Source organism: Hemicordylus capensis, chromosome 10 (genome assembly GCF_027244095.1).
Source record: "Hemicordylus capensis ecotype Gifberg chromosome 10, rHemCap1.1.pri, whole genome shotgun sequence".
Classification (NCBI taxonomy): domain Eukaryota; kingdom Metazoa; phylum Chordata; class Lepidosauria; order Squamata; family Cordylidae; genus Hemicordylus; species Hemicordylus capensis.
Window position 1 is genome coordinate 17,561,307 of NC_069666.1, and position 25,689 is coordinate 17,586,995.

At 46.6% G+C, this 25,689-nt stretch overlaps 1 protein-coding gene across 2 annotated transcripts in view; it reads right to left on the reverse strand.

Moving 5' to 3' along the window:
* Positions 1-25,689, reverse strand: part of HCN4 (hyperpolarization activated cyclic nucleotide gated potassium channel 4) — a 99,926-nt gene that overhangs the window by 40,361 nt on the left and 33,876 nt on the right. For both annotated transcript variants that reach the window (XM_053272908.1, XM_053272909.1), the window contains exon 3: positions 7,898-8,059. In XM_053272908.1, the coding sequence (XP_053128883.1) occupies positions 7,898-8,059 (162 nt within the window). The remainder of the gene's footprint in view (positions 1-7,897; positions 8,060-25,689) is intronic.

The following is a 25,689-nucleotide window of genomic DNA, read 5'->3' on the forward strand; positions in this document are numbered from 1 at the left end:
GCTACAAAAGTGGAGAATTCTGCATTCTGAAGTTACAAGGGCAGATCTGCCTGCCTATTTCAAAAATGCATACATTAATAAAAGAAAAAGCACAGGTCTTTCAGTGATGTTTGCTGCAGCTTTGAACCATCTCCTGTAACTGAGAGGACACTAGGGGTGTGCACAGAACCGCAGAGCTGTGGTCCGGCACTGGGGTGGGGGGTTCCTTTAAGGGCGGGAGAGGGTTTACTAACCCCTCCTGCCGCTTTCTCCGACTCACGTATTTTCTGTAGTAATCGGGGCGGCAGGATACCTCCCTGCCGCCCCTCCCTCCCCCCGCTTGGCTGCAAACGGCTTTTAGAAGCCATGCGCAAATGGCTTCTAAATACACTGGTAATAGAATCAGAATTTTGGGGCATTGCTTTTGATTCCTTTATTGATGCATTTTGCACATTTCCCACTATCTATAATATTTAAGGATTTTTCAGAAATAATGGGAGATGTTCTCTTGCCAGTCAATATATATAATATCAATTTGAAAATCTGCTTAAGATAACAGTCATTGACAAAATGGCAACATGTCTGATTCCGTTAGCCTTGGAATGTCAGCAGGCTTTTTGAAATGCACACCCTTCTTCCTTTCTAGAAAACATAAGAATAAGATATTATTGTCATGGCTATTGAAATAAAACTACCCTTTCTTTTCTTATTTCATTTGATTCAGCTAGGTCTAGAGATGATGATCTTTTAACCTACAACCTTCGCTCCTAAAATGCAGTTGTGTTTCAGGATGTGTTTTTAGGATTTAAGCTTCTCAAACATAAAGATTATAGAAGGATTTAAATGGACACGAAAGAGGTTAATTATAAATTTGTGTTAAAGTAACAATCGATCAAAGAAGAAGCAGTAAACAAATTTGTACTTGTCTTGTGCTAGTAACCATGAATTGTCCTCTTTGCTAAGCAGGGTCCACCCTGGTTTGCACTTAAATGGGAGACTACATGTGAGCACTGTAAGATATTCCCCCTAGAGGATGGGGCCACTCTGGGAAGAACACCTTCATGAAAGATTGCTTGCATGCAGAAGGATCCAAGTTCCCTCCCTGGGAGCATCTCCAAGATAGGGCTGAGAGAGACTCCTGCCTGCAACCTTGGAGAAGCCGCTGCCAGTCTGTGAAGACAATACTGAGCAAGATGGACCAAGGGTCTAACTCAGTATAAGGTTCTAGGTTCCTATGGGGCTGTTCACATGAAGTCCAGGTTTTCTCCCCAGGCGTTTACTGAGACAGAAGGGTGTGAGCATGCCTTTCTACCCCGGTTGTGTGGCTGCTTGGGCTGCCTGCAGAGCTGTGCAGCAGAGCACCTGGCAGTGGGGAAATCCATCAACACACTGCACAGCTTGCTTTCCCTTGCCTCCTTGGCGATCACTCAAGCTTAGTTGTGTGGGTGCACAGTACAGGCGATCCCTGAGCGCCGTGGATTGTGTGGGGGAAGGTAGTGTGTGTCCTGTTTTCCTCATGCCCTCTCCAGTCCTGCCTGGAACATTCATAACAACAACCTTAGTAGGTATACTATTAAGAGTGGACAGGAACACTGACAATGTTTTGCTAAATTATTCTGTATAGCCATGAGAAATTTTAGGATTAAAAAAGGAGACCCAAATCCAAATTCAGGTAGACTTTGGACTTCCTCGCTGACTCTCTTTTTAAAAAATGATTAATTTACTGAACATTGTTTTCATTTACGTATTATCATTATCCCCATTATCACACCCTCTTGCGAACCCACCCCATTCCAATATCCATCCAATGAAGGGAAGGGGGAAGGAAAGGAAAGAGGAGTAGTCAGCTGTCATGGTGCACATCGGCACCAACGAAGTTGGGAAATGCAGTTGCGAGTTCCTGGAAGCCAAATTTAGGCTGCTAGGTAGCATACTGAAATGGATAGAAAGCATACAAGGACAAAATTGTTAAATATATAGAAGAACAGGCCTTGCTAAAGGAGAACCAGCATGGCTTCTGCAAGGGCAAGTCTTGCCTCACCAACCTTTTGGAGTTCTTTGAGAGTGTCAACAGGCGTGTGGATAAATGAGATCTGGTTGACACAGTATACTTGGACTTCCAAAAAGCTTTTGACAAAGTTTTTGACCAAAGGCTCTTGAGTAAACTTAGCAGTCATGGGATAAGGGGACAAGTTCATGTGTGGATTGGTAACTAGTTGAAGGACAGGAAACAGAAAGTAGGAATAAATGGACAGTTTTCACTATGGAGTTTTCACTATTTCACTTGATCCACAAGTGTGTGGATCAAGGTGATCCAGTTGACATAGTATACCTGGACTTCCAAAAAGCTTTTGACAAAGTTCCTCATCAATGACTCTTGAGGACACATAGTGGTCATGGGATAAGGGGACAAGTACATGTGTGGATTGCTAAATGGTTGAAAGACAGGAAACAGAGGGTAGGTATAAATGGAGAGCTTTCACAATGGAGGGAAGTAAGAAGTGGGGTCGCCCAGGGATCTGTACTGGGACCGGTGTTCTTTAATTTAATCATAAATGATCTAGAAGCAGGAGTAAGCAGCGAGGTGGCCAAATTTGCAGATGATACCAAACTCTTTTGGGTACTGAAATCCAAAATGGATTGTGAGGAGCTCCAAAAGGATCTCTCCAAACTGGGTGAGTGGGCAACAAAAGTGGCAAATGCGGTTCAGTGTTGGCAAGTGTAAAGTGACGCACCTTGGGACGAAAACCCCCAACTTCAAGTATACGCTGATAGGATCTGAGCTGTCGGTGACTGACCAGGAGAGGGATCTTGGGGTCGTGGTGGACAGCTAGTTGAAAGTGTCGACTCAATGTGCGGCAGCTGTGGAAAAGGCCAATTCCATGCTAGGGATCATTAGGAAGGGGATTGAAAATAAAGCAGCTGATATTATTATGCCCTTATACAAAACTATGGTATGACCACACTTGGAATACCGCGTACAATTCTGGTCACCACATCTAAAAAAGGATATTGTTGAACTGGAAAAGGTGCAGAAGAGGGCAATCAGAGGCCTAGAGCACCTTTCTTATGAGGCAAGACTACAACACCTGGGGCTTTTTAGTTTAGAAAAAAAGACGACTGCAGGGAGACATGATAGAGGTCTATAAAATCATGCATGGGGTGGAGAAAGTGGATAGAAAGAAATTCTTCTCCCTCTGCCATAACACTAGAACCAGGGGGTCATTGCATGAAATTGATTGCTGGGAAATCTAGGACCAACAAACGGAAGCACTTTTTCATATAACGCATAATCCATTTGTGGAATTCTCTACCACAAGATGTGGTGACAGCCAACAACCTGGATGGCTTTAAGAAGGGTTTGGATAACTTCATGGAGGAGAGGTCTATCAACGGCTACTAGTCGGAGGGCTGTGGGCCACCTCCAGCCTCAAAGGCAGGATGACTCCGAGTACCAGTTTCAGGGGAGCAACAGCAGGAGAGAGGGCACACCTTCATATCTTGCCTGTGGGCTTCCCAGAGGCATCTGGTGGGCCACTGTGTGCAACAGGATGCTGGACTAGATGGGCCTTTGGCCTGATCCAGCAGGGCTGTTCTTATGAGGGAAGTAAAAGTACATATCCCCAAGGATATGTACAGGGATAAGTCATATTTAGCTTGTTCATAAATTATCTAGAAATTGGGGTAACCAGTGAAGTGGCCAAATTGCAAGTGCACAGGCAGGCACTACCTCTCTGTCTCCCAGTTTCTTTGGATACATTTTGAAATTCCCTCCAAAATTGTTTCCCTCTCCCCTCCACAGCCAATGGGGTCACAGTTGCCATCAACACTTGACCTGAATAATAACAAGCCAACCAAGAAGTGAGGAGATCTCAAACCAATTGGAAGCCAGTGCCAGAAAACCAATCAGCAAGGGTCAAACGCCTGCCAAAATGGCCTCTTTGAATCATGTGACTCAACTAATGTCGAATCGGGCCTGATTCGATTCAACCTCAAATCAACCCCTTCATTTAAGTGGAAATTCGATTCGCTGTCAAATCCACAAATTGCCCCCGATTCGGGGCAAATCGATTCGCACATGAATTGAATTGCACATCCCTACTGCATTCCATAAATCCAGGGGCAGCCTGGATTTATCCATGAGGCAAGGTGAGGCAATCATAATCACCAATTTTACAATGTTCGGAAGAAAAACATACACTCGGCCAGAGAACAGGCATTAAAATAAGCAAACCTTTCAAAGCAGTAGGTATAGAATGGGGCTGCGGGTGAGGCACATGTGTGGGTGTGAAAATTTAGAGGGTTACAAGGGTGACGCAGTTGTGAAATGTTGGAAGGTGTGTGCTCAAATAGTATCCTGGAATACAGTGGCGGGCACCTGAGACAAGAGGCCAAATCCTCCTCCCCCTGTGTCCCCCTTTTTAAGACAGAAGGCATCTTGCCATCCCACTGGTGCCCTAATAATATGGGGTGACTGCTCCACCTCGCCTAATGGAAGGGCCACCCCTACATACATCACTGAATCCTGAATCGGAGTGGGGTGTGAGACAAAGTTAAACTATCCTTGGATCTAGCAACAGCAAGCCTTAAGTGCTCAGGTCAAGTTGACTAGCAGCTTTAAGCGACTGATTTAACTGCAGTCAATTGCATGCAGCCTGGGGACAAAATCCGGAGTGTGGCCCTTTCCTTGCTGCTTCACTTGTAACCCCCAACCCCGGATGCTTGCTGAGGCAGGGGACAGGATGCAAATCTCCTGCTGTCATCAGGCATTCTGCATGGCTGCCCGGCTGCACAACTGGGCCAAGCACACTCAATGGTGGCCATTTGAGAAGTCAGCAGGCAAAACTTGCTGACCCTTTCAAATGGGGCCTTCCCTGCTGATCCCTCAAATGGCTGCTGCACGTGTGAGCACTGACCAGCAGCGTTGGAGCAGGGAGGCCTGGTGGTGGCAGTGGGGTGGCCCCCCCTGTGGTTTGTTTTGTTTGTGAGATGGTATTGTGGCTAGGGATGTGAACAAACCACAATTCATGCACACATTCAAAGAGCAGATTGAGCACCGTTAAAAGCGAGGAGAGCAGGCCGTTACCTGCTCCTCTGCCATGCCACACAGCTTCCTGGTGCGGTGTGGCTTCCTCACACATGGCGGCGGCAGCGGCATGCACATGGCCTCCGTGCAGCGGCAGACAGCAAGTACCAACCTGCTCTCCTCACTTTTAAAGGTGCCCGATCTGGAACCCTGGAGAAGCCACTGAAGTCTAGACAATACTGAGCTAGATGGACCAATGGTTGACTTGATATAAGGCCGCTTATGTTCCTGCTCTTCAAATAGCAATTAGTGTACATCTCTAGTTGTGGAGAGAAATGCACAGTGGCAGCTGTGTGTGTGTTAGGGATGTACAAACCAGCTCGACCTTGAGTTGATCCAACATTGAACTGGCCTGGCTTGAGGGCTTTCTCTCGAGCTGGACTGGGCCCGTTCAAGCCAAACCCGTCAAGCCAGTTCAGGCTTTAAAAAAGTTTAAAAGGCAGACTCACCGCCGTTGCCGGGCTCCGGGAGGTGCTGTCGTGGCTGTGGGGTGTGTGTGTATCCTGATCTCCCCCGCCCCCCCCCGCCACCAGCCCTGGTCATTTTTGGCCCTTTACGGGTCTGCCTGCAGTGGCGGCAGTCATTTTTGGAGAAGCCCGGCAATGGCAGTGAGGAGCCTGGCAATGGCGGAAAGTCTGCCTTTTCTTACTAAAAAAAAAAAAAAAAATTCTACCCCCGAGCTGGGCCCGAATTGGTTTGGAGTAGAGCTGGACAAGGCCCAGCTCTAGTGTGCACAGGACCAGACCCAGTTCAATTTGAGTATGGTTCTACTTGAACCAATCCGGGTTTTCCGGTTTTGTGCACACTGTGTGTGTGTGTGTGTGTGTGTGTGTGTGTGAGAGAGAGAGAGAGAGAGAGAGAGAGAGAGAGATTTCTTGGTGATTGCTGTGATGAGCTCCCTGTCTGGCCTTGAGACTAACTTGTGCTTCACTCACTGCTCTGGCCTGCTCAGCAATCTGCATTACAAGGTGTACTCAGTCAAAAGACATTGATCTGGTTGAGCTTCTGGCTATGCTTGCTGGCTGCTAAGGGTGCTGCTGTTGAAAGTAAGGACAGAGTCATAATTATGTGTGAGAGAGCAACTTGTCCCAATGATGTTACTGCAGCGCAGGCACTGTGGCTGGCAGTGGGTCAGTGGTTCAGTGATGCTTTTTTGTCCATCTTTGAACTGTGCATTTGGCAAAGTGTGTGGGGAGAAACTCCGTGTGTTGCTTCTGTTCTGCAGTGTTTTTCAAGTCAGGGTTGCAAAATTTGTGCACTTCACTCTGCTTGTTTTGCCCATAGGGAACAATGGAGAACTCAAATCCATTGTTCCCCATCAGTAGGTCCTAGGGACACAGAAGTTGGTTGCGTGTTAAGGTGTGGTGGGTGCTACCTACCACACCACAGAAATGGGCAAGGAGGTGGTTTTTTAACTTTTTTTAAAAAAACCTAAACCATCAAAGGATCCTATGGGGTTTTGGGGGGACATTTTTTTAAAAAAAAGATTAAAAATCGCCCACTTGCCCATTTCTTTTGTGGGTTATGTAGTAGGCAGCACCCATAATGCCCTACAACCCAACCCTCTTTGGTGTTGCTAGGACCTATCCATGGGGAACAATGGGGTGATTTGAGTTTCCAATTGTTCTCTATAGGTGAATCGCAATTTTTTGGCGAATTTTCAGTTTGATTCATTGAACCAGCCGGCAATTGCCAACTGGTTCAACAAATCAATTCAATTTTTCGTGATTCAATTCCGCATCGAATCAAATAACAAAAAAATTCATGAACACCTCTAGAATGCACCTTCATCCTTGCAGACAAGACTCATTCTTCTGAGTCAAGCTTACACCCCGATTTCATCAGGTCTGCTGTCCTCAGGCAATGTCTGCACTTGCTCTGCCCAGATCTTTACAATGCCAAAATGAAATGAAATAAACTACACCATCCACCTCCCTGGAGTCCAGCCGACCAGCTCCAACTCTGAGAAATATTCCTTCTTCTCCAAAACGGTCCTGTTTGCCATTTACAAAGACTTCAGGCAGCCTCCTTCTTCCAGTGAGCTATACGTAGAGGTATTTTTAGGCTGTGATCATGCCCTGATCTAGCTCACTCTTTTTTTTTTTTAGACAATACAAATTTAGATGCATCTTCCTTCCTCGTGTGCCCAGCGCTTTGATCATTTGGACATTTATTGCCCTTCTTTGTACCTCTTTGTCCTAGTTATTCTTATCTTATATCCCCTGTACAATAGAGCTAGGGTTCTCAAGGTCATGGAAACCATGATCAATTGCTAAGTGAGCTTGAGCTATTTCTCCTGCACAACCCATACTTTGAGTAGGTCTGAGGGCTTTTTAGGTCTACAAGTAACAGATATTGGGCCGGCAGTTGGTCAATAGGCGCTTGTTCTGTGCTAAAAAATGTAGCTGAAATTGGGGAACTCGATAGTCCAGAAGTTTTAAAACTTGGATACCCAGATGTTGTTGGGCTATAAACTCCCATCAGCCCCAGCCTGGGGATGATGGGAGTTGTAGTCCCAACATTTTATTTTAACCTATGTGTTTCCTTATTTGACTTATTTTAACTTATGTACACCGGCGCTATGTGGTTGCTAAGAGTCGCAACGACTTGACAGCACTTAATCAGTCAATCACACCAGCTAGGGATGCATGTGTCAGGTGGCATAGAAACATGATAATTAAACAAACATACATACATCTGGGGACCCAGGTTTGAGAACCCCTGCTGCAAAATCAAGTGGAAAAGCAACCTCAGTGACGTTCGGCTTTTTGAGTCTGTTCATGAATTTTACGCTTTGCAGCCAGCACCAGGGACTTAGGCACTGAAACTTACCACCATGCTGTTCAGAGAAACCCAACAGTCATTCGGGAAGTCCTGAAGCATGGGCACCAGGAACTGGAGGCAGCCATCCCAGTGACACAGCAGTAGCATCATGCCAATCAAGTTCACGATCCTCACCACAGCGCTTGCCAGGTCATAGGTCATGTGGAAGATCTAAAAGAGGCCAACATTGGAGATGATTATCAAACAAGCAGCATACAAAACCAACACACAAGGCCAAGCACCAAAGCAGGAGACTCCCTTAATAGCAGGGAGCCTACAGCATAGCATAGATAGGGAAGGCCTACCGGGATAGGGCTGCTTGCGTGCTGCGCCAAGAGCGAGGCTGATCCTGGGGCTGCCAGGATAATATGAGACTGATCCTGGGTTAAAGGGTATGAGCACACCCTTTACCCCAGGGACACGGTTGTGTGTATGCTCAGGCTGCACGTGGCCCAAGCATACACAGAGTTGGGTGCCTAAAGCGCCCAACTCCCAGCGGAATCCCCCAATGCTCATCACACAGTGCACTGAGGAATTCCTGGAAGCCAAGAAAAATGAGTTCCAGAGGCCGGGAAAATGAATCCCAGCCTCCAGAGATCTGCACTGCTCTGGCAGCACAGATCGTGTAGGCGTGAGGCAGTGCGCCACTGGAAACAACGATGATCATCTGGGCAGATGGTAGATCCATCCCTGACTTCCCTCCCACCTGAACAGTCGTGAGACTAGCCTTCTTATGTCATAAATAAGCCCGTCTGGAGCTCCTGTTCTCTACTCAATTCCCTACTCCTCAGTCCCATCAATTCCCTACTCCTAAATCTCCTCATTTCACTACTCCTCGATTCCTTCTGGTATATCCAACCCTTCTCCTCGACATTCCACAAAACTGGCTCTGCTGTCTCTACCAGCACATTTAGTATTTATTTATCATATACTGGGAAAGGAGAGCTGGTCTTGTGGTAGCAAGCATGACTTGTCCCCCTAGTAAGCAGGGCCCACCCTGGTTGAATATGAATGGGAGACTTGATGTGTGAGTACTGTAAGATATTCACCTGAGGGGATGGAGCCGCTCTGGGAAGAGCAGAAGGTTCCAAGTTCCCTCCCTGGCAGCATCTCCAAGAAAGGGCTGAGAGAGATTCCTGCCTGCAACCTTGGAGAAGCCGCTGCCAGTCTGTGTAGACAATCCTGAGCTAGATAGACCAATGGCAGCTTCCTATGTTCCTATGATATGTGTTTCGCTTGATATGTGTTTCTCTAATAACCATAACAGGCCATCTTGAATCCCAATAGAATTCTCTCGAATCAATGAAGCAGCTAAAGAACACACCCTAATGATTGTCAGCTCCCTCTCATCACACATGCCTCTAAGCATCCTATAGCACCATTTCCCCCATGAAGTGGTTTCAGCTTTTCTTCTCACATGCAGGCTGGGTGTGTTTGACAGACCATCTCATAGCTTCTTAACAAGTTTTAGTTTGACTACCTAAGATGAGTCAAGCAAAGCAGGCAGCGTTTCTGCAATTCCAGCCTTGGGGCCTAACATGTACGAGAGAGAGAGAGAGAGAGAGAGAGAGAGAGAGAGAGAGAGAGAGGTCTACAAACTCTGTGCAAAGCAAATGAAATTTCCACCCAAAAGACTACAACTACAAATATTTATATGCTGCATTTCAACAAAAGTTCTTAAAAATGATTACATAGCAAAATAAACAAAATGATGAGGTGCTTCACACAAGCAGTGTGAATTGCTGGGAGGAGGTTTGGGAGGAGAGCAGCTTTGACCCGCACTTCTTGCAGACGATCATGTACCCAACACTGGGCAGGATCCACTCAGACGAGTGGCAGCTGGACTCCCGTGCTACTGCACCTTGCCCAGCAGCTCCAGGGGTTGGGTGAAGGAAAGTGGTGCCCTGAAGCACCCTGTTACCCAGAGCACCAGTAATGCAATGCATGAGTGTGCGGAGCATTCCTGGGATCCCCCCCTCCCTCCCCCCCAAGTGTGTCCGATTCGCAAACACGCCATATTACAAATAGATTCTACAAACAGACACACGGCCAAAAAAATATGAGGTTAACGGAGCGCTCCCTTAGCCCGGTTCCTGCTGCTTGTGAGAATAGCTTGATTTCCTGTACCCATCAGGTTCCCAATCTAAAAGAGAATATCAGGCGGATGCCAGGCACAGCCACTGGGAGGGATGCTGTGCGGGAGCTGGATAGGGACAGTTACTCTCCCCCTGCAAAATATAATCACCACTGCAAAAGGTGCCTCTTTGCTTAGTCCGCGGCAGAAGTTCTGTTTTGAAGAAACAGCTCTGCACTTTGTGATGTGCATCGATAAGATTCACGCAAATACATTTGCCACACCCTGCTCTCTCACAATTTGCACACCATCATCTCAGTGTAGCATTTGGTTCCTTGTAATTGCGAGTGATAGAACAATGGTTATGGGGAAATGTGAAGGAGAGAAGGATTGCTGCAAATACCATGCACCCAGGCAAGGGGGATCGGATGAAATACAGTGCATCCAAATCCAAACGCCCCCTGAGCTACATGAGTGTGAATTTAGCAGGGTGCTTAAGGGGGACATGTGGGTACCTTAATATCTTTACTATTTAAAGAAAGGTGGTCATTATAAGGTGGTAAACACTTTCAAATGTGCAACAAACAAACAAGCACCCACCCTGTTATGTTTCCAATGTTAAGTTTAAAGAGAGAGTTGGAATTGGCAAAAGGGTGGGCAAAAATTGGATTAGGGTCAGCAGACTTAAAGTTTCCAAGAGCTATTTCATTTGTTTGTTTGCCAGAGCCTTGGAAGCAAGGGGACTCACTATCCCCTCTGTTGTTTGTAATCGCCATGACCCCACTTTCATAAATACTAAACAAAACAGGCCTCGGTTACCAAACATCTAAAAAATCCAGTAAAATAAACCATCTGCTGTACATGGACGATCTGAAGTTGTATGGAAAGTCCCAGTCAGAAATCGAATCACTGCTAAACACTGTCCGTATATTCAGTAGCGATATAGCAATGGAGTTTGGACTAGACAAGTGTGCTGCATTAATAATGAACAGAGGAAAAATAAGAAAAACAGAAGGAATAGAACTGCCCAATGGAAGCAAGCTCAAGAACCTGGAAAAGAAAGAACATTACAAATACTTGGGCATCCTCCAGGCTGATAACATCGCACACACTGAAGTTAAAAGAAAAATTGGAAGTGAATACATCAGGAGAGTTAGAAAACTCCTAAAGTCCAAACTCAATGGCGGGAACACCATACAAGCCATAAACACCTGGGCTATAACTGTTATCAGATACACTGCAGGAATAATAGACTGGACCCAGGCAGAGCTAGAGATGCTAGATCGTAAGGCCAGGAAAATCATGACCATCAATCATGCTCTGCACCCCCACCGTGATGTAGATAGGCTATACCTCCCTCACAGCTCAGGTGGAAGAGGAATGCTGCAAGTCCATCAAACAGTAGAGGAGGAAAAAAGAGGCCTTGCAGAATATATCAAGGACAGTAAAGAAGATGGACTTCAAATGGTCAATAAAGAGAACCTATTCAACACCAATGAAACAAAGCAGGCCTACAAGAAAGAACAAGTCAAGAACCGAGCAGAAAAATGGAAAAATAAGCCACTGCATGGTCAATATTTGCACAATATAAGTGGAAAATCAGACATCACCAAGACCTGGCAATGGCTTAAGAATGGTAACTTGAAGAAAGAAACAGAGGGCTTAATACTGGCTGCACAATAACAGGCACTAAGAACAAATGCAATAAGAGCAAAAGTCGAAAAATCAGCAACAAACAGCAAGTGCCGCCTTTGTAAAGAAGCAGTTGAAACTGTGGACCACCTGATCAGCTGTTGTAAAAAGATCGCACAGACTGACTACAAACAAAGGCATGACAAAGTAGCAGGGATGATACACTGGAACATCTGCGAAAAATATAAGCTACCTGTAGCCAAAAATTGGTGGGACCATAAAACTGAAAAAGTTGTTGAAAATGAAGATGCAAAAATATTATGGGACTTCCAACTACAAACAGACAAACATCTTCCACACAATACACCAGACAGAACTGTAGTCGAGAAGAAAGAAAATCAAGTTAAAATAATCGACATAGCAGTACCAAGGGATAGCAGAATAGAAGAAAAAGAAATAGAAAAAATCACAAAATACAAAGATCTACAAATTGAAATTGAAAGGCTGTGTCAGAAAAAGACCAAAATAATCCCAGTGGTAATTGGCGCCCTGGGTGCAGTTCCAAAAGACCTTGAAGAGCACCTCAACACCAGAGGGGCTACAGAAATCACCATCAGCCAATTACAAAAAGCAGCTTTACTGGGAACAGCCTATATTCTGCGACGATATCTATAACAACAGCAACAACATTGACAATAAAGTTCAGCCATCCCAGGTCCTTGGGAAGGACTCGATGTCTGGATAAAACAAACCAGTCAATAACACCTGTCTGACTGTGTAAACAACAACAACAACAACAAAATAATGTGCGAATAATTCCCTGGTTGGGCTGGGAAAGACTCTTGCCTGAAACCTTGGAGAGCTGCTGCCTGTCAGTGTAGACAACACTCATGGACCAAGGCTCTTATTTGGTATACAAGGCAGCTTTCTATGTACCCAAGGCACCTGGAGAAAGGAAGGAAGGAAGGAAGGAAGGAAGGAAGGAAGGAAGGAAGGAAGGAAGGAAGGAAGGAAGGAAGGAAGGAAGGAAGGAAGAATTTAAAATTGTACAACCATGTGGAGGTACACCAAGGTGATTTTTTTGGGGGGGAGAACCCACTGCAAGTTAAGCATCCCCCTATTCTCATCCCACATATTTCTTTCCCCACTCCTCACTCTGTCTCTAAAGCACTCGGCACAGGTCATAATCACACTCAACTTCCCCACTCAGTGTGGGCAAGCAGCCACCACAGCACCCAGGACAGACCAAAGGAGATTTGGAGGCTCCCAGGGCATGTGGAGGCCCTGGTCTTTGGCCCCGAAGTCCTGGGGTACGAGCATCACTGCAACCCTTCCCCCAACTCAGTCAGACAATCAGATCCGCAATATTATCTGGAAGAGAAGGGCGGGAGAAGCACACCTTAAAGCCCAGAGAACTACGTCAGATAAGCCTGGAAGCTAATGCCTGTCCCATAGGTACTTTTCTTGGCAATGAGGAAATCACTTGGAATTGTGGAAGCTGGTTAGGAGTGGTGACTATGGCCTTTTTCTTCTCCAAAAATGCTGTCCTTCTGGAGAAATGCTTCTCCAGAAATGCATAACAGTAGTGTAGTTATGCATCTTGAGGATTCTTCTGATTAAGACTGCCACTCATCAACAATTATAATTTTCAGAGCGCAATCTAAAAGGAAAATGCACAAAGCCAGAATCAGATACAACAGCTTCCGAGTAAGCCAGAGGAGGAGGTTGCTTCATCACCTCAGTCCTCCTCCTGGCTCACTACGCCTAGCCAGTCCCCTCTGTCTCCCATGCCCAAGAGTAGCCCTCATCATCAGTTGCCTTGGTTTTAAATGCCCTAGTACAGAGCTGACAGGGCTCCAAGCCCCACCCCCTCCCTGATCTCACTTCCGGTGTCGTGCCTCTCTCAACATGGCAGCCCCACTGATGCTGTTCCATGCACCTCTCCCTGCCTCGCCCCCTCAGCCTCACCGGGACCCAACAGCCCTGGGATTCTCTCACCCCCATTCCCATAGAGGGGGAGAAAGAAGCCCCAAAGGAGGGAAGCCACGCTGCCTGCCAGACTCCATGGGGCCATGCGGGCAACCAAGTAATGCCGCATCCGGACAGAAGTACACAGGAGACACCAGCAACAGTCACTGGGAGGGATACTGTGCGGGGCTGAATAGGGATAATAACCAGTGTTCCCTCTAACAGGGATTCCCAGATGTTGTTGACTACAGCTCCCATAATCCCCAAGCAAAAGCCAGTTACTCTCCCTCTACTAAATATATTTAGTAGTAATCGTAATAAATACTATTAATAGTAATAAATATTATTGTGCCTCTTTGCCCCGTTAGCAGAGGAAACACGAGAAAAGACAGAGCAGCAGGGATTTTTAGGGGATGACCCTGTTGCTTTCTCCTGAGATGACATCTGTGTTTTCCCGCCGCAAGCAAGAAGGGATGGCGGAAATCTTGAAGGCTGACTCGTTTGCTTGCTAGAGGAGGGGAAGCTGGCACAGCAGCGGGTGGATGTATTGGAAACATTACTGATTTATTTATACAGACATCCCAGCTGGTCCCAAACAGTTGCCAGGCAATCTCTTTGCTCAAGTTCTTGGTATCCACAAGGCAAATGCTCCTCAAATCACCTCTAATGACAGACCAAGGCAGCGGCAAACTGGAGGCATCAATCTAGTAGTAAGCAGCATCTCAGAGAAAATTTTCAAAAGCCACAATCACACATTGGTTTCCAAGTGTGCCAGTAAGAGCAAAGCTGAGTTTGCTCTTCATAGCAAAACTGGATGGAAGAAGGACATCACCCCTGCCCCCCACATTTTACAGATGAATCTAGGACAACACTTTTAACCAGAGTTGTGGGGTGGAAATTTTTCTGGGGGGGGAAAGAGAGAGCATTAGCCTTTGTTAAGCAGGGCTCACCTTGGTTTGCATTTGAATAGGTGACTATATGTGAGCTCTGTCTGCTGTAAGATATTCCCCTTAGGGAATGGGGCCGTAGCTCAGTGGTAGAGCATCTGCACTGCATACAGAAGATCTCAGGTTTATCTTGTAAACCACCCAGAGACGTAAGTTTTGGGCGGTATAAAAATATGCTAAATAATAACAATTAAATAATAATAATTCCCTGGCATCTGCAGGAAGGGCTGGGAAAGATTCCTGCCTTGGAGACCTTAGTGACCTTGGAGAGTCACTGGCCGCGTTCGGACATAATGCAAATTGGGGGCAAACATGCCAGAGATTTGAGTTTGTGGTCGTCTGAAAACCACAGTCTCATCACCCATTGATTCCCAGGTTCACAGGTTAACCACAGGTTCATCGACCTGATGGTTCACGCTATGTCCAAACAGACCCACTGTCAGTCCAGGTAGACAACACTGAGCTAGATTAACTAGATGCTCTGACTTTGGATAACTTCATGGAGGAGAGGTCTATCAACGGCTACTAGTTGGAGGGCTATAGGCCACCTCCAGCCTCAGAGGCAGGATGCCTCTGAGTATCAGTTGCAGGGGAGTAACAGAAGGAGGAAGGGCATGCCCTCAAGTCCTGCCTGTAGGCTTCCAGCGGCATCTGGTGGGTCACTGTGTGAAACAGGATGCTGGACTATATGGGCCTTGGGCCTGATCCAGCAGGGCTGTTCTTATGTATGACAAAGAGGCAGGTTACTCAACTGTCAACTATCAGAGCTGTATGATAGTGGAGCTGTCTGCCTTGAGCAGTGGAAGGTTCTTCTTTGCTGTTGGTTTCCAAACAGAGTCTGGACAGGGATGTTGTAGCAGATTCCTGCACTAAGCAGAGAGTTGGAATAGAAGCCCTCCACGGTCCCTTTCAGCATTAGCATTCTATGATCATGTTATCATATCATACCCTGCACACCAAAGCCTGATTCAGACATTATGCTATACAAATGTACAGATGCCTGTACACTTGTACACATGTTTGTGTGAACGACTGTACCTGGGCTTGTTTTAACCCTGGATACCGGCCCTTCAAATGCATGGTACAGATAAGAAGCGTAGTTCTGTACACAATGCATGCGTTCGGCTTAACATCTGAATGACTGTACCTGTGTACATATCTGTATCTGTGTACTCTGTACACTCGTCATATGAGTGTTCAACATAACATATGACTGGACCTCAAGTCATGGCTGGTTCCAGCCCACCAGGGCAATTGAGTTATGCATCCCAATTCTACGGTCATTTTTGTTTAAACACCAGGCCCTCCCTGTAACAGGTGGCCATTCCACCCGAGGCTGCTGAATAATAATAATAATAATGTCAACTAATGTAATAATCTATTTTCTTCTTGCAGGTTCAAAGCTTCAAGAGCTTTGAAAGATAAAAAACAACTCATTAACAGGCAACTCAGCAACAAGGTACTCCATTAACAGGCAATTCAGTGACAGGCTTAAGATACGAAATGGAATTCATTTAATTCCACTTAAGTCCCATTGAAATCCAAAGCCATGATTATGTGATTAGTTCCAGTGGCCAACATCCTCATTAACAGTGTGCACATGCCCCCCAAAGTGCCCCTAAATACATAAAACACTAACATTCCACCAGGACCATACAGTCTGCTTTCCGAGAACATACTAAAGATAAAGAGTGCCATCAAGTCGGTGTCGATCCATGGTGACCACAGAGCCCTGTGGTTGTCTTTGGTAGACTACAGGAGGGGTTTACCATTGCCATCTCCTGCACAGTATGAGATGATGCCTTTCAGCATCTTCCTATACTGCTGCTACGAGATGTTTCCCATAGTCTGGGAAACATAATTGCGGAGATTCAAACCGGCAACCTCAGGCTTGCTAGTCAAGTCATTTCCCAACGGCGCTATTACTACTGAGGCTACAACCTCCACACACCGATCTAGCTGTCTGTGTGCAGCTAGTGTGTGTCCCACATCTTTGCACAATCTACACCTTGAGAAATGTAGGCTGCAGATCACGCCAACTCCCATAACCTCCAGTCACAGTGGCCACAATAGCTAGGGATCATGGGAGTTGTAGGAAAACATCTGCAGGAGGGCCCAAGTTGAGCAGGCCTGTTCTATGCAGACCAGGGCCAGCCCTTCAAGCTAAGTCAAGGTGAGGCACTTGCCTCAGGTGGCAGATTTATTTATGGTTTTATTTATCATATGTGTGTACCAACCGATATGTGCGTATCTCTGGCAAAGGCGCCTCAGCCACTGCCTCACCAGGTTACTGCTACTGATGCTCAGGCTCATCACTTTGTTGCACCTTGTTACAGCTCCCAAAATGGAGAGGAGATCCCACCCCCAAAGGTGTCACTGCCGCTTCCGTGAGCAACCTGGATCACCCAAGGATTCTGAGTGGAACTTCCTCCCTGCTTTGGGAGCTGTGACCAAGGAGTACAGCAGAGCTCACCAGTGTCTGAAGAAGGATGGTTGCTGCTGGAACAACCATCCCTCTTCCACTCAAGAAGGAAGCCACTGTCGAGATTCGGGGCTCTGAGACATTCATTGTGGTGGGGCTGAGCCTCATGATGTCCCGGTGGGCACAAGCAACCCAAAAAGACACATGGTTCATTGCCTCTGGAAAAAAGCCCAAAAAAGACATGTTCAATTGCCTCCAAAGGGTGGCAATTTTCATTTATCCCACCTCCTCCCAGAAGTGCTCTGCACAACTTGGAAATAGGACAACCAAGCAGCCCTCAGGGACCTACTTCCGGGTCACAAAGAACACTACCGGGGGAGTGGGGAGCAGCAAGAAAACAGCCCCCCAATCTGCACGAGCAGCCACACTTCAGATGTGTGGATGCTAGCACTACACATGTGCCATTGGGGGGGGGGAGGCATGTGCGCACACCATTCATGAGAATGTTGGCCACTGGAACTAACCAGTGGCCAACTAATCATGGCTTCAGATTTCAATGGGACTTAAGTGAAGTTAAATGAATTCCATTCCATATCTTAAGCCTGTCACTGAATTATCGGTTAATGGAGTACCCTGTTGCTGAGTTGTCTGTTAATGGAGTTAACACTGAGTTGTCATTGATAGTTGCCTGAGTTACCTGCTCACCAAGAGAGAGCAGCAGGGCAACCATTATCCCTGCTGCAGTGACCTAAATTTTCAGTGGATACAGGAGATATCAGGCAGGAATATGCACTGGAGCTGGGCAGGAGATGACCTTTTCTGACCAGCTTAGGAATTTCTGACCATCTTAGGATTTAAGACACACACACACACATACAAACACACCAAAAGAAGCAACTGCTGATGGCCCCAATGGGGCCATATTTAGTGGCACATACATCATCTGGAGACTGGCGATAGGAGAAAAGCATTTTGTGATAAGGTTCCTTTTAGAGCAACCTTATCTTGTGAGACCCTGTGTTGCCTTCCATCCCTGAGGAGGAGAAAATAGCAAGAGCCAGAGAGGAACAGAGTCCCAGCCCTGCATTCCTGACATTTCTGGGAGAAAGTTCGAGCTCCGTAAAATCAATATTGGCTTTGTGCAAGGAACAAAAAGACATGAACCTTGGAAATGGTGCAGTGAGAGGGAGGGAAGGTGGTCAAGATGTCTGTTGTGTCTAATAGGTAGGGTGTTGTGGGGGGATGACTTCTTCAACACATGCTGAAGAAATGTTTCTTAGGCTTTACTAGTTAGGGCTAGCCCCATGGTACAACCTAAACTTGGTGGGGGGGACCTAATGGCACAGCAGGGAAGTCACTTGCCTAGAGAGCAAGAGGTTGCTGATTTGAATCCCTGCTGGTATGTTTCCCAGACTATGGGAAAGACCTCTATCAGACAGCAGCGATATAGGAGGTTGCTGAAAGGCATCATCTCATACTGCGCCAGAAGAGGCAATGGCAAACGCCTCCTGTGTTCTACCACAGAATACCACAGGGCTCTGTGGTCACCAGAAGTTGACACCGACTCAACAGCAAAACTTGCCTTTACCTCCCAAAAGTAAAGGAACCAGCTTATCTGCCTGCTCCAGTTTTAAGTATAAGTAAGCAACATTGTTATTTAAAATGTATTTGTAAAAAGAAATGAGGGAAGCAGAAAAAAAATTGGGGGGGGGAGCCTCGCAGAGGGCATTGGCGCATGCGCGGCGGCTGCCAAAATGGTGGCCGCACACTCGTACGGAGGCCCGAAAAGGGCTGAAAATACTAAGATACCCAGCCGCGGCGGGCCGCGGAGGTGATGAGGAAGGCTGGTGGGGGGAGAGGGAACCCGCGCAGACACACACACATACCCCACGGCCTCAGCAAGCCCCCCAAAGGGGCTAAAGGTATTTAAATTATACTTTAATTTTTAAAAACAAAAACCAAAATATTCACAGTCCGGTTCCAGTCCAACGGAACTGGGGTGGTGGTGGTTCGGTTCGACCCCGATCCCCCAGACCGGACCGGTCCGCACATCCCTACAGCCTAGCACACCCCTTTCCCCTGGAAAATGAAAGCCTGACACACAATTGGCTCAGCCCACAACCAGTGTTCCTTCTCACAGGGATTCCCAGATGTTGTTGACTACAACTCCCAGAATCCCCAACTGCCATGGCTTTTGCTTGGGGATTGTGGGAGTTGTTGTCAACAACATCTGGGAATCCCTGTGAGAGGGAACACTGCCCACAACTCTCAACACACTGCGCCGTCGTGGAGCCCCTAATTATTTTGCCTATATATAAATTTGCTATTATATTGTAGCTGCTCTGGGGAACTCCCATGGAAGAGACACAGCCTTGGCTTTCCCCATTCTGAAAATAGCAAAGCTCAACTCTGTTGCTGCCTGATTTTTCCAAGATACAGGGGGGGAAATATTGGGGGAAATTAATACACGGATGGAGAAAGAAATCAAAAGGATTTTGCCTATTACAGATATTTCAGGAGTTCAGCCGCATCCCTCAGTCTTTCAGATCAACGCTCACAACCTCTCCGCCCTGAACGCATTCAACAATAAAAATTTTTTTAAAAAGGAAAAGATGAATTGCCTACTCCATTGCTCTTCAGGGCAACACTATCTGCATAAATCACAAGTGAGATCCTTTGTCCACCCTGCTGATGCTGCAATGCATTCAAGGGCAGCCCTGCTGAGTCATCTGCTATGACTCCACAATGTCGGAGCCACACTGATTGCAAATTTTCATGCCCATAGCCAGTGAGGCCCTGCCAATCTGGGAAACAAGGCGACTCGGGAGGAACGAGAAAAGCAAACATATATCCTAGACTTGGGAAAGAATATTATCCTGCATTATTTAGCATAGGAGTGAATATTTTGGAGAATTATTCTGCCCATTTTATTAAATGTAAAAGGTAAAGTGTGCTGTCGAGTCAGTGTCGACTTCTGGTGGCTACAGAGCCCTGTGGTTGTCTTGGTAGAATACAGGAGGAGTTTAGTATTGCCATCTCTCACGCAGTGTGAGATGATGCCTTTCAGCATCTTCCTATATCACTGCTGTCCAATATAGGTACCAGTGGGGATTCAAACCGGCAACCTCTGGCTTGCTAATCAAGTCATTTCCCCACTGCGCCATTAGGTGGCTTACCAGAGAATATTCTTTTACAAGTGTAATATATACTATCTTTTGTTTTGCTCCACTGTCAGGCAGCAGAATGGGTGTCACTGAGTGTGGGAATACAGTGGAGATGGATAGCTTTGGTTTGTAGAAAATAATCACATGCATTCTGCAAAAATACACCACTGGAGCAATGACGTGGGGCAATTGAAATTTGGCATTCCATAGTGGAGTGAGAGAGAGAGGGTTCTTCTCCCCTCCAACATATACAAGGCATTGTAAGAGCTGGGTCCTCTATGTCAGGGCACATGTAATTTTGATTTGTGTGATCGTGATTTATCTCCCTCTTTCATAAAGGAGATAGTTCATGCAAATTAAGCCTCCATACATTGCAGGCAAAGCTGGAGCCTCTGCCAAGTCAGGGTTCTGGGAGGGACACAGGACCTCAGAAAGCTGCAAGGAAAACGGGGGTCAGGAGGCCTTGGATAGCTCAAAACAGGCAATCGAGAGAACTAGGGACAACAGGCATGAAGTGGACGTTACTCCAGCAGATGCTTGGAGCCGACATGCCCAGGTTGAATGGAAGCATCACTGCGGTTTCATTTATGAATTTTGTGCAATTCAAGTGCACAATTTTATGTACAGTAGCTGCCAATTCCTTCCATTCACTTGCATTCCTCCCTCCACACACTTTTCATTATTAATGTACATTGATAAAAACACTGCAAAATGCAATTCTGATGCGATTGTACATACAGTGATCTCAGGGTTATTGCTGTGTTGCATTCTGCCAAAGCACCTGAGCATAAGACACAGGACAAGAAGAGCCTTGATGATCATATCAAGATGGCTTTGTTGCAGTGTGTGCATAGCTGGGATCAGGCACACAATTCTTTCTGCCTGGGAGCTGCAGTGTTGCCTCACTGATTGTGCAGGGCTCACGGATACCTGAGACTGCTGCCAGTGTTCCCTGTTTGAGATCTCTGGTACCTTGCAGAGGTTCCCAGCCTTGAGTCTCCAGCTGTTGCTAAACTACAATCCTCATCATACACAACCACAAAGGTCACAGCCTCTGTGGCTGGGGATGATGGGAGTAACAGACCAACATCATCTGAAGAGCCAAGGTCTCACCCTGCATCACACAACAGCAATTTGTGCATGCTCCAATTGTGGAATTAATTTTAGAAAGTATCCAAGTTGAACTAGAATGGCTACTAGTCTTAATGGCTATAGGCTACTTCCAGGCTCAGTGGCAGGATGCCCCTAAATACCAGTTCAAGGGAAGCAAGAGCAAGAAAGGGGCATGTCTGCATTTCCTGGTTGCTGGCTTCTCAGGAGCATCTAGTGGGCCACTGTGGGAAACAGGATGTTGAAACAGGCCTTTCTTGAGCTTGATCCAGCAGAGAGTTAGTCACACATGGCTTTATGCCACGGGGATATCCGAGGAGCGAATCTACATCGCAGTAGATTTGAGGTAGTCTAATTTGGGGGATTAGATGGACAGTTCACATAGCCGTTGGCTCCTCCCCGCACTCCCTGCGATCTTTCTCCTATGTGCGTTCTCACTCCGTTTCCCCCCTCCAACCAATCATATCCCACGAGGAGGTGCGAGACGCCTCCCTTCAGTATAACCTTTTTTTGTTGTTTGAGAACCAGCAAAGGTGACAAATCAAAACAACAGAACGCTTAGCCCCAACCTGCATTCTCCATTGTTAGCTTCCAAACATCTGCATATGTAAGCTGTGTTCCTGCGGCGACCAAACTTGAAAGCATAGGAAGACGTACATTCTGCTTGAGCTTGTGTTTAACTCAGGAATTTATCCCTCCCTCCCCCTCCCCTTCTGGACTCCCTTCACAGAATTGCATCAATCTGTCACAATCCGCCCCCACCCCCCCCAATTGCAATTGCAAATCACTCAAAGAACACACCAGACTAAGCTGTCAAACTCTCCTTTGGTATTACGGAAGTCCATCCAGCAGTCATCAAAACAACAACAACAACAACAACAAACACACACACACACACACACACGAAAGTGCGAGTAAGCCGAATTATCGACAATGGCCCCTCCATACATCAAAGAAAAACGTCAGGTTTTTTTCAAAAGCCACTGGAAACACAGGATTTTTTAAAGCCAGATATACTTCGGGCTAAGCCAGAATGCAAAGCCTTGATTCGGGGGAAAACAGAGTCATGTCTGTACTGGTCCTTGTTAGCTCACAGGGACTTTGGGGGTAAATCCAGCTGATATGTGGACTGGCACACTCCAATCCGGAGTGGATTTGAAATAAAAGCCCTGTCTGTAAAGCCTCCAGGGCTGTTTTTATGAGGTGTAGAATACAGGGAATGCTGATACCAGGAAGACAAAGGGGAAAATATATTTTTCTCTAAATCATGAACATCTTAGGCGGAGCAGCATCAATTCTGTTTGGAGGGGACAGGAAGGAAAGACTGAGTCATCACTAACTACGAGTTTGCCATTATAGACCGAGGTCCTCAAGCTCAGGAATTGTTGGAGTCTCCAGGGAAGTAAACTGACTTGTTAGCTGTTTCCCCAGAGAGCCAAGCTGGAATTCCTGCTGAGCTGAAAATTAACACCACCGAAAACAAACCAGAACACAGTTCATTGACTGCAAGATGGGACCTGGCACCTGATCCTCATATCCCAAGGGAAACTTCCAATCAGGTTCCCCAAAGAAGCCCATATGGCAAGCAGCTTCAGCCAAGCATTTCTAGGACATTTTGGTTTGCTAGAAACTGTAGGTTGGCAGAGATCAAGAGAGCCCAGGAAGTCTATCGCTCCAGGAGCAAAGCAAGGATACAACACTTTCCCCCAGCCCAGAATAGTCGCCACGTTGATTCGTACTTCATGGAGGCGGGGGAATGAGGTTAACCCAAATTCATTAATCTGGCAAACTAGATAATTATGTGTCCTGAAACTGTTTCTGAAACAGCACTTTTCACAGCAGTGCTCTGAAAATAGCTTGCTCAATGTGGCTCTCACCCATTAAACCTTCGCACCTCTTGGCACCCAATGGATCAAAGCTGAGATTTCCTTGGATTGGTTTATAGCAAGTGGGTGTATAGCTATTTCCTTGGATTGGTTTATAGCAAGGGAGAAAAGCTCACACAGCTTCAGATAAGACATATACACCCCCCAAGGATGTTTCATGGATATGCCAGCCACTCAAGGAATAAAGCTTTAGCAATAGAATGTGCACCACCCAATCTCTTTAAGGGAAGGGAGAGCTGTCAGTGTGGCTGGAACTAAAAAAATACATGAACAGGAGCTGTGTGGGATGGAACAGGGGAATTGAAGGCTGAGTAGGAAGGGGTATCAGGAAGTGGGGAAGAACAGTGGGCTAAAAATCAGGAAGCTGAAGGAAGAGCATGTATAAGAGACAGAAGGCTTGTTCTCACAACCCTAAACAGGGTAGGAGGAGTGTCCAATCAGGGTAGGAGAGAGTTGTATATGCTCCTGATTGGTGGGCATGTGAATTCAAAGATCAAGGTAGGAACTGGGTAGGACAAGTAGCCAACCCACATTCTGTTTCTAGCATTGTGTCAAGGGTGGATGAAAAGCCATCCTACCCAGCTCCTGGCTCCCGCACAACCACCCACCCTTCCTCTCACCTTGATTTGCAAACATATAAGTGCCAACCAGGAGTAGGCCCGGCTCTCTTAACCTGGCTGGCTCCTCTCACCATGTTTAGGATCATGACAACAAGCCTTGAGCTTTGCAGGAGGTCAGGGAAATCATTGAGGGCTGGTTTAAAAAAAAAAGGAGGAGGCTGGGAGAAAATCTCACAGAGGGAGAATCTGCTTTTGGTGTGAGAGATAAAGAGGAGAGAGGAAAGCTAATGAAGAGGTTGGCAGGAGAGGAGAGCTGGTCTTGTTGTAGCAAGCATGACATGTCCCCTTCGCTAAGCAGGGTCCATCCTGGTTGCATATGAATGGGAAACTAGAGTTGTGAGTACTGTAAGATACTCCCCTTAGGAGATGGGGCTGCTCTGGGAAACTGCCCATTAGAGTATAAATGTTCTTGGGAAGGTATGAAGGAGGTATACAGCCTGTAGAACCTCAGACAGTCAAAGGAGCTGCATGCATACTGTTGCCAGGTCCAAACCTCAAGAGTTTCGGTAATTTTACAGAAGGTACAGAATCATGGGCGTAGCGTCCTTTGGACAAGCAGGGACAAATGTCCCTGGGCCCAGAGGGCCAGGGGACCCCAAGGGCAGCCACGGGAGGGATGGGGCTTGGTTCCTTTAAAAACCAGGTAAGCAAGCCCTTACCTGCTCCCCCGCTGCCTCACTGCTTCTCTGGGTACAGTGCTCACTTTCCAAAAGGCTGTTGGTGACTGCAGCGCTGCTCCCAGCACCTACATGCATGTGGCATTGCTGAGCAGTGTTTCCTCTAACAGGAATTCCCAGATGTTGTTGACTACAACTCCCAGAACAGCGGAGGAGCAGGTAAGGGCTTGCTTACCTGGTTTTTTAAGGAACCGATCCCTGCCCCACCAAACCAGTTTGGATGCGGGCACCCAAGGCTGTTTGGCACTTCCCTAAGGAGACGGCGAACCGATTCGGGCACATCCCTACCACAAAACAACTCCACAAGACAGGGCTGCACAACTTCAGCTGTCCAGCTGTTGGACTACAACTTCCATCTTCCTCGGCTACAGTGGCCAATAGCCAGGAATGATGGGAGTTGAGGTCCAGCAACAGCTGGAGGGCCAGAGTTGCACAGCCCTAACAGAAGGCGATGAAACATCACCATGTCATAATGCAATACGACTGTTGTACTACAACTCCCATCATCCCTATTGGACACTGTGGCTGGGGATTATGGCAATGGTAGTCCAACAACAGCTGGACTTACATAGCTGTGCAGCCCTGAAAGAAGGCGATGAAACACACCACCACACAACAATGGAGCGCGACACTAACACAGTACAATACAAGGGCACAATCCAGTGCAATAGAGTGCCACAATAATAGGTATGTAAGGCAGGTGAAAATGTTCAAATAAAAAAGAAAAGGAAAACTACATTCGCACACAACATACGCAGAACTTAAAACTGCAATGCAATGCAAATGGTTTAAAGCATTATCTGAAAAACAGTGCAGAATTCTATGTTTGCTCAATGTGTTCGAGAAGTCCAAGAAATCGTGTGCAGGATCACAACCTAACCCAACCACACTCCTTCATGTCTGAAATTCAGAAGAGGCCTGTGGCTTTGAGCCTCTGGCTCCACACTCTTTTATTCAAGATTTTGCATTAGCCTGACATGGCAACACACAGCAGTAGATCAGCCTATCAGAAAACTCAACCCAAAAATAACCTGCTTTGTGACTGGGGAGAAATTGGGCAGTAGCTGTTGTCAGCTGGGAAATGTCTCTCTCCAGAAGCAGAATAGCTTTAGACAGAAATAGTGTGCACTCTTACTTGGGAGTAAGGCTCACTGAACTCAATGGGATTTGTTTTTTGGTGCGTTGTGATTTCATGTGTTGTATGTTTCTACTTGATGTTTTAATGCTGTGTTGTGAGCTGCCCAGAGAACAATTTGTTATGGGGTGGCTATTAGTTTGTTTGTTTTATTATATAATTGTTT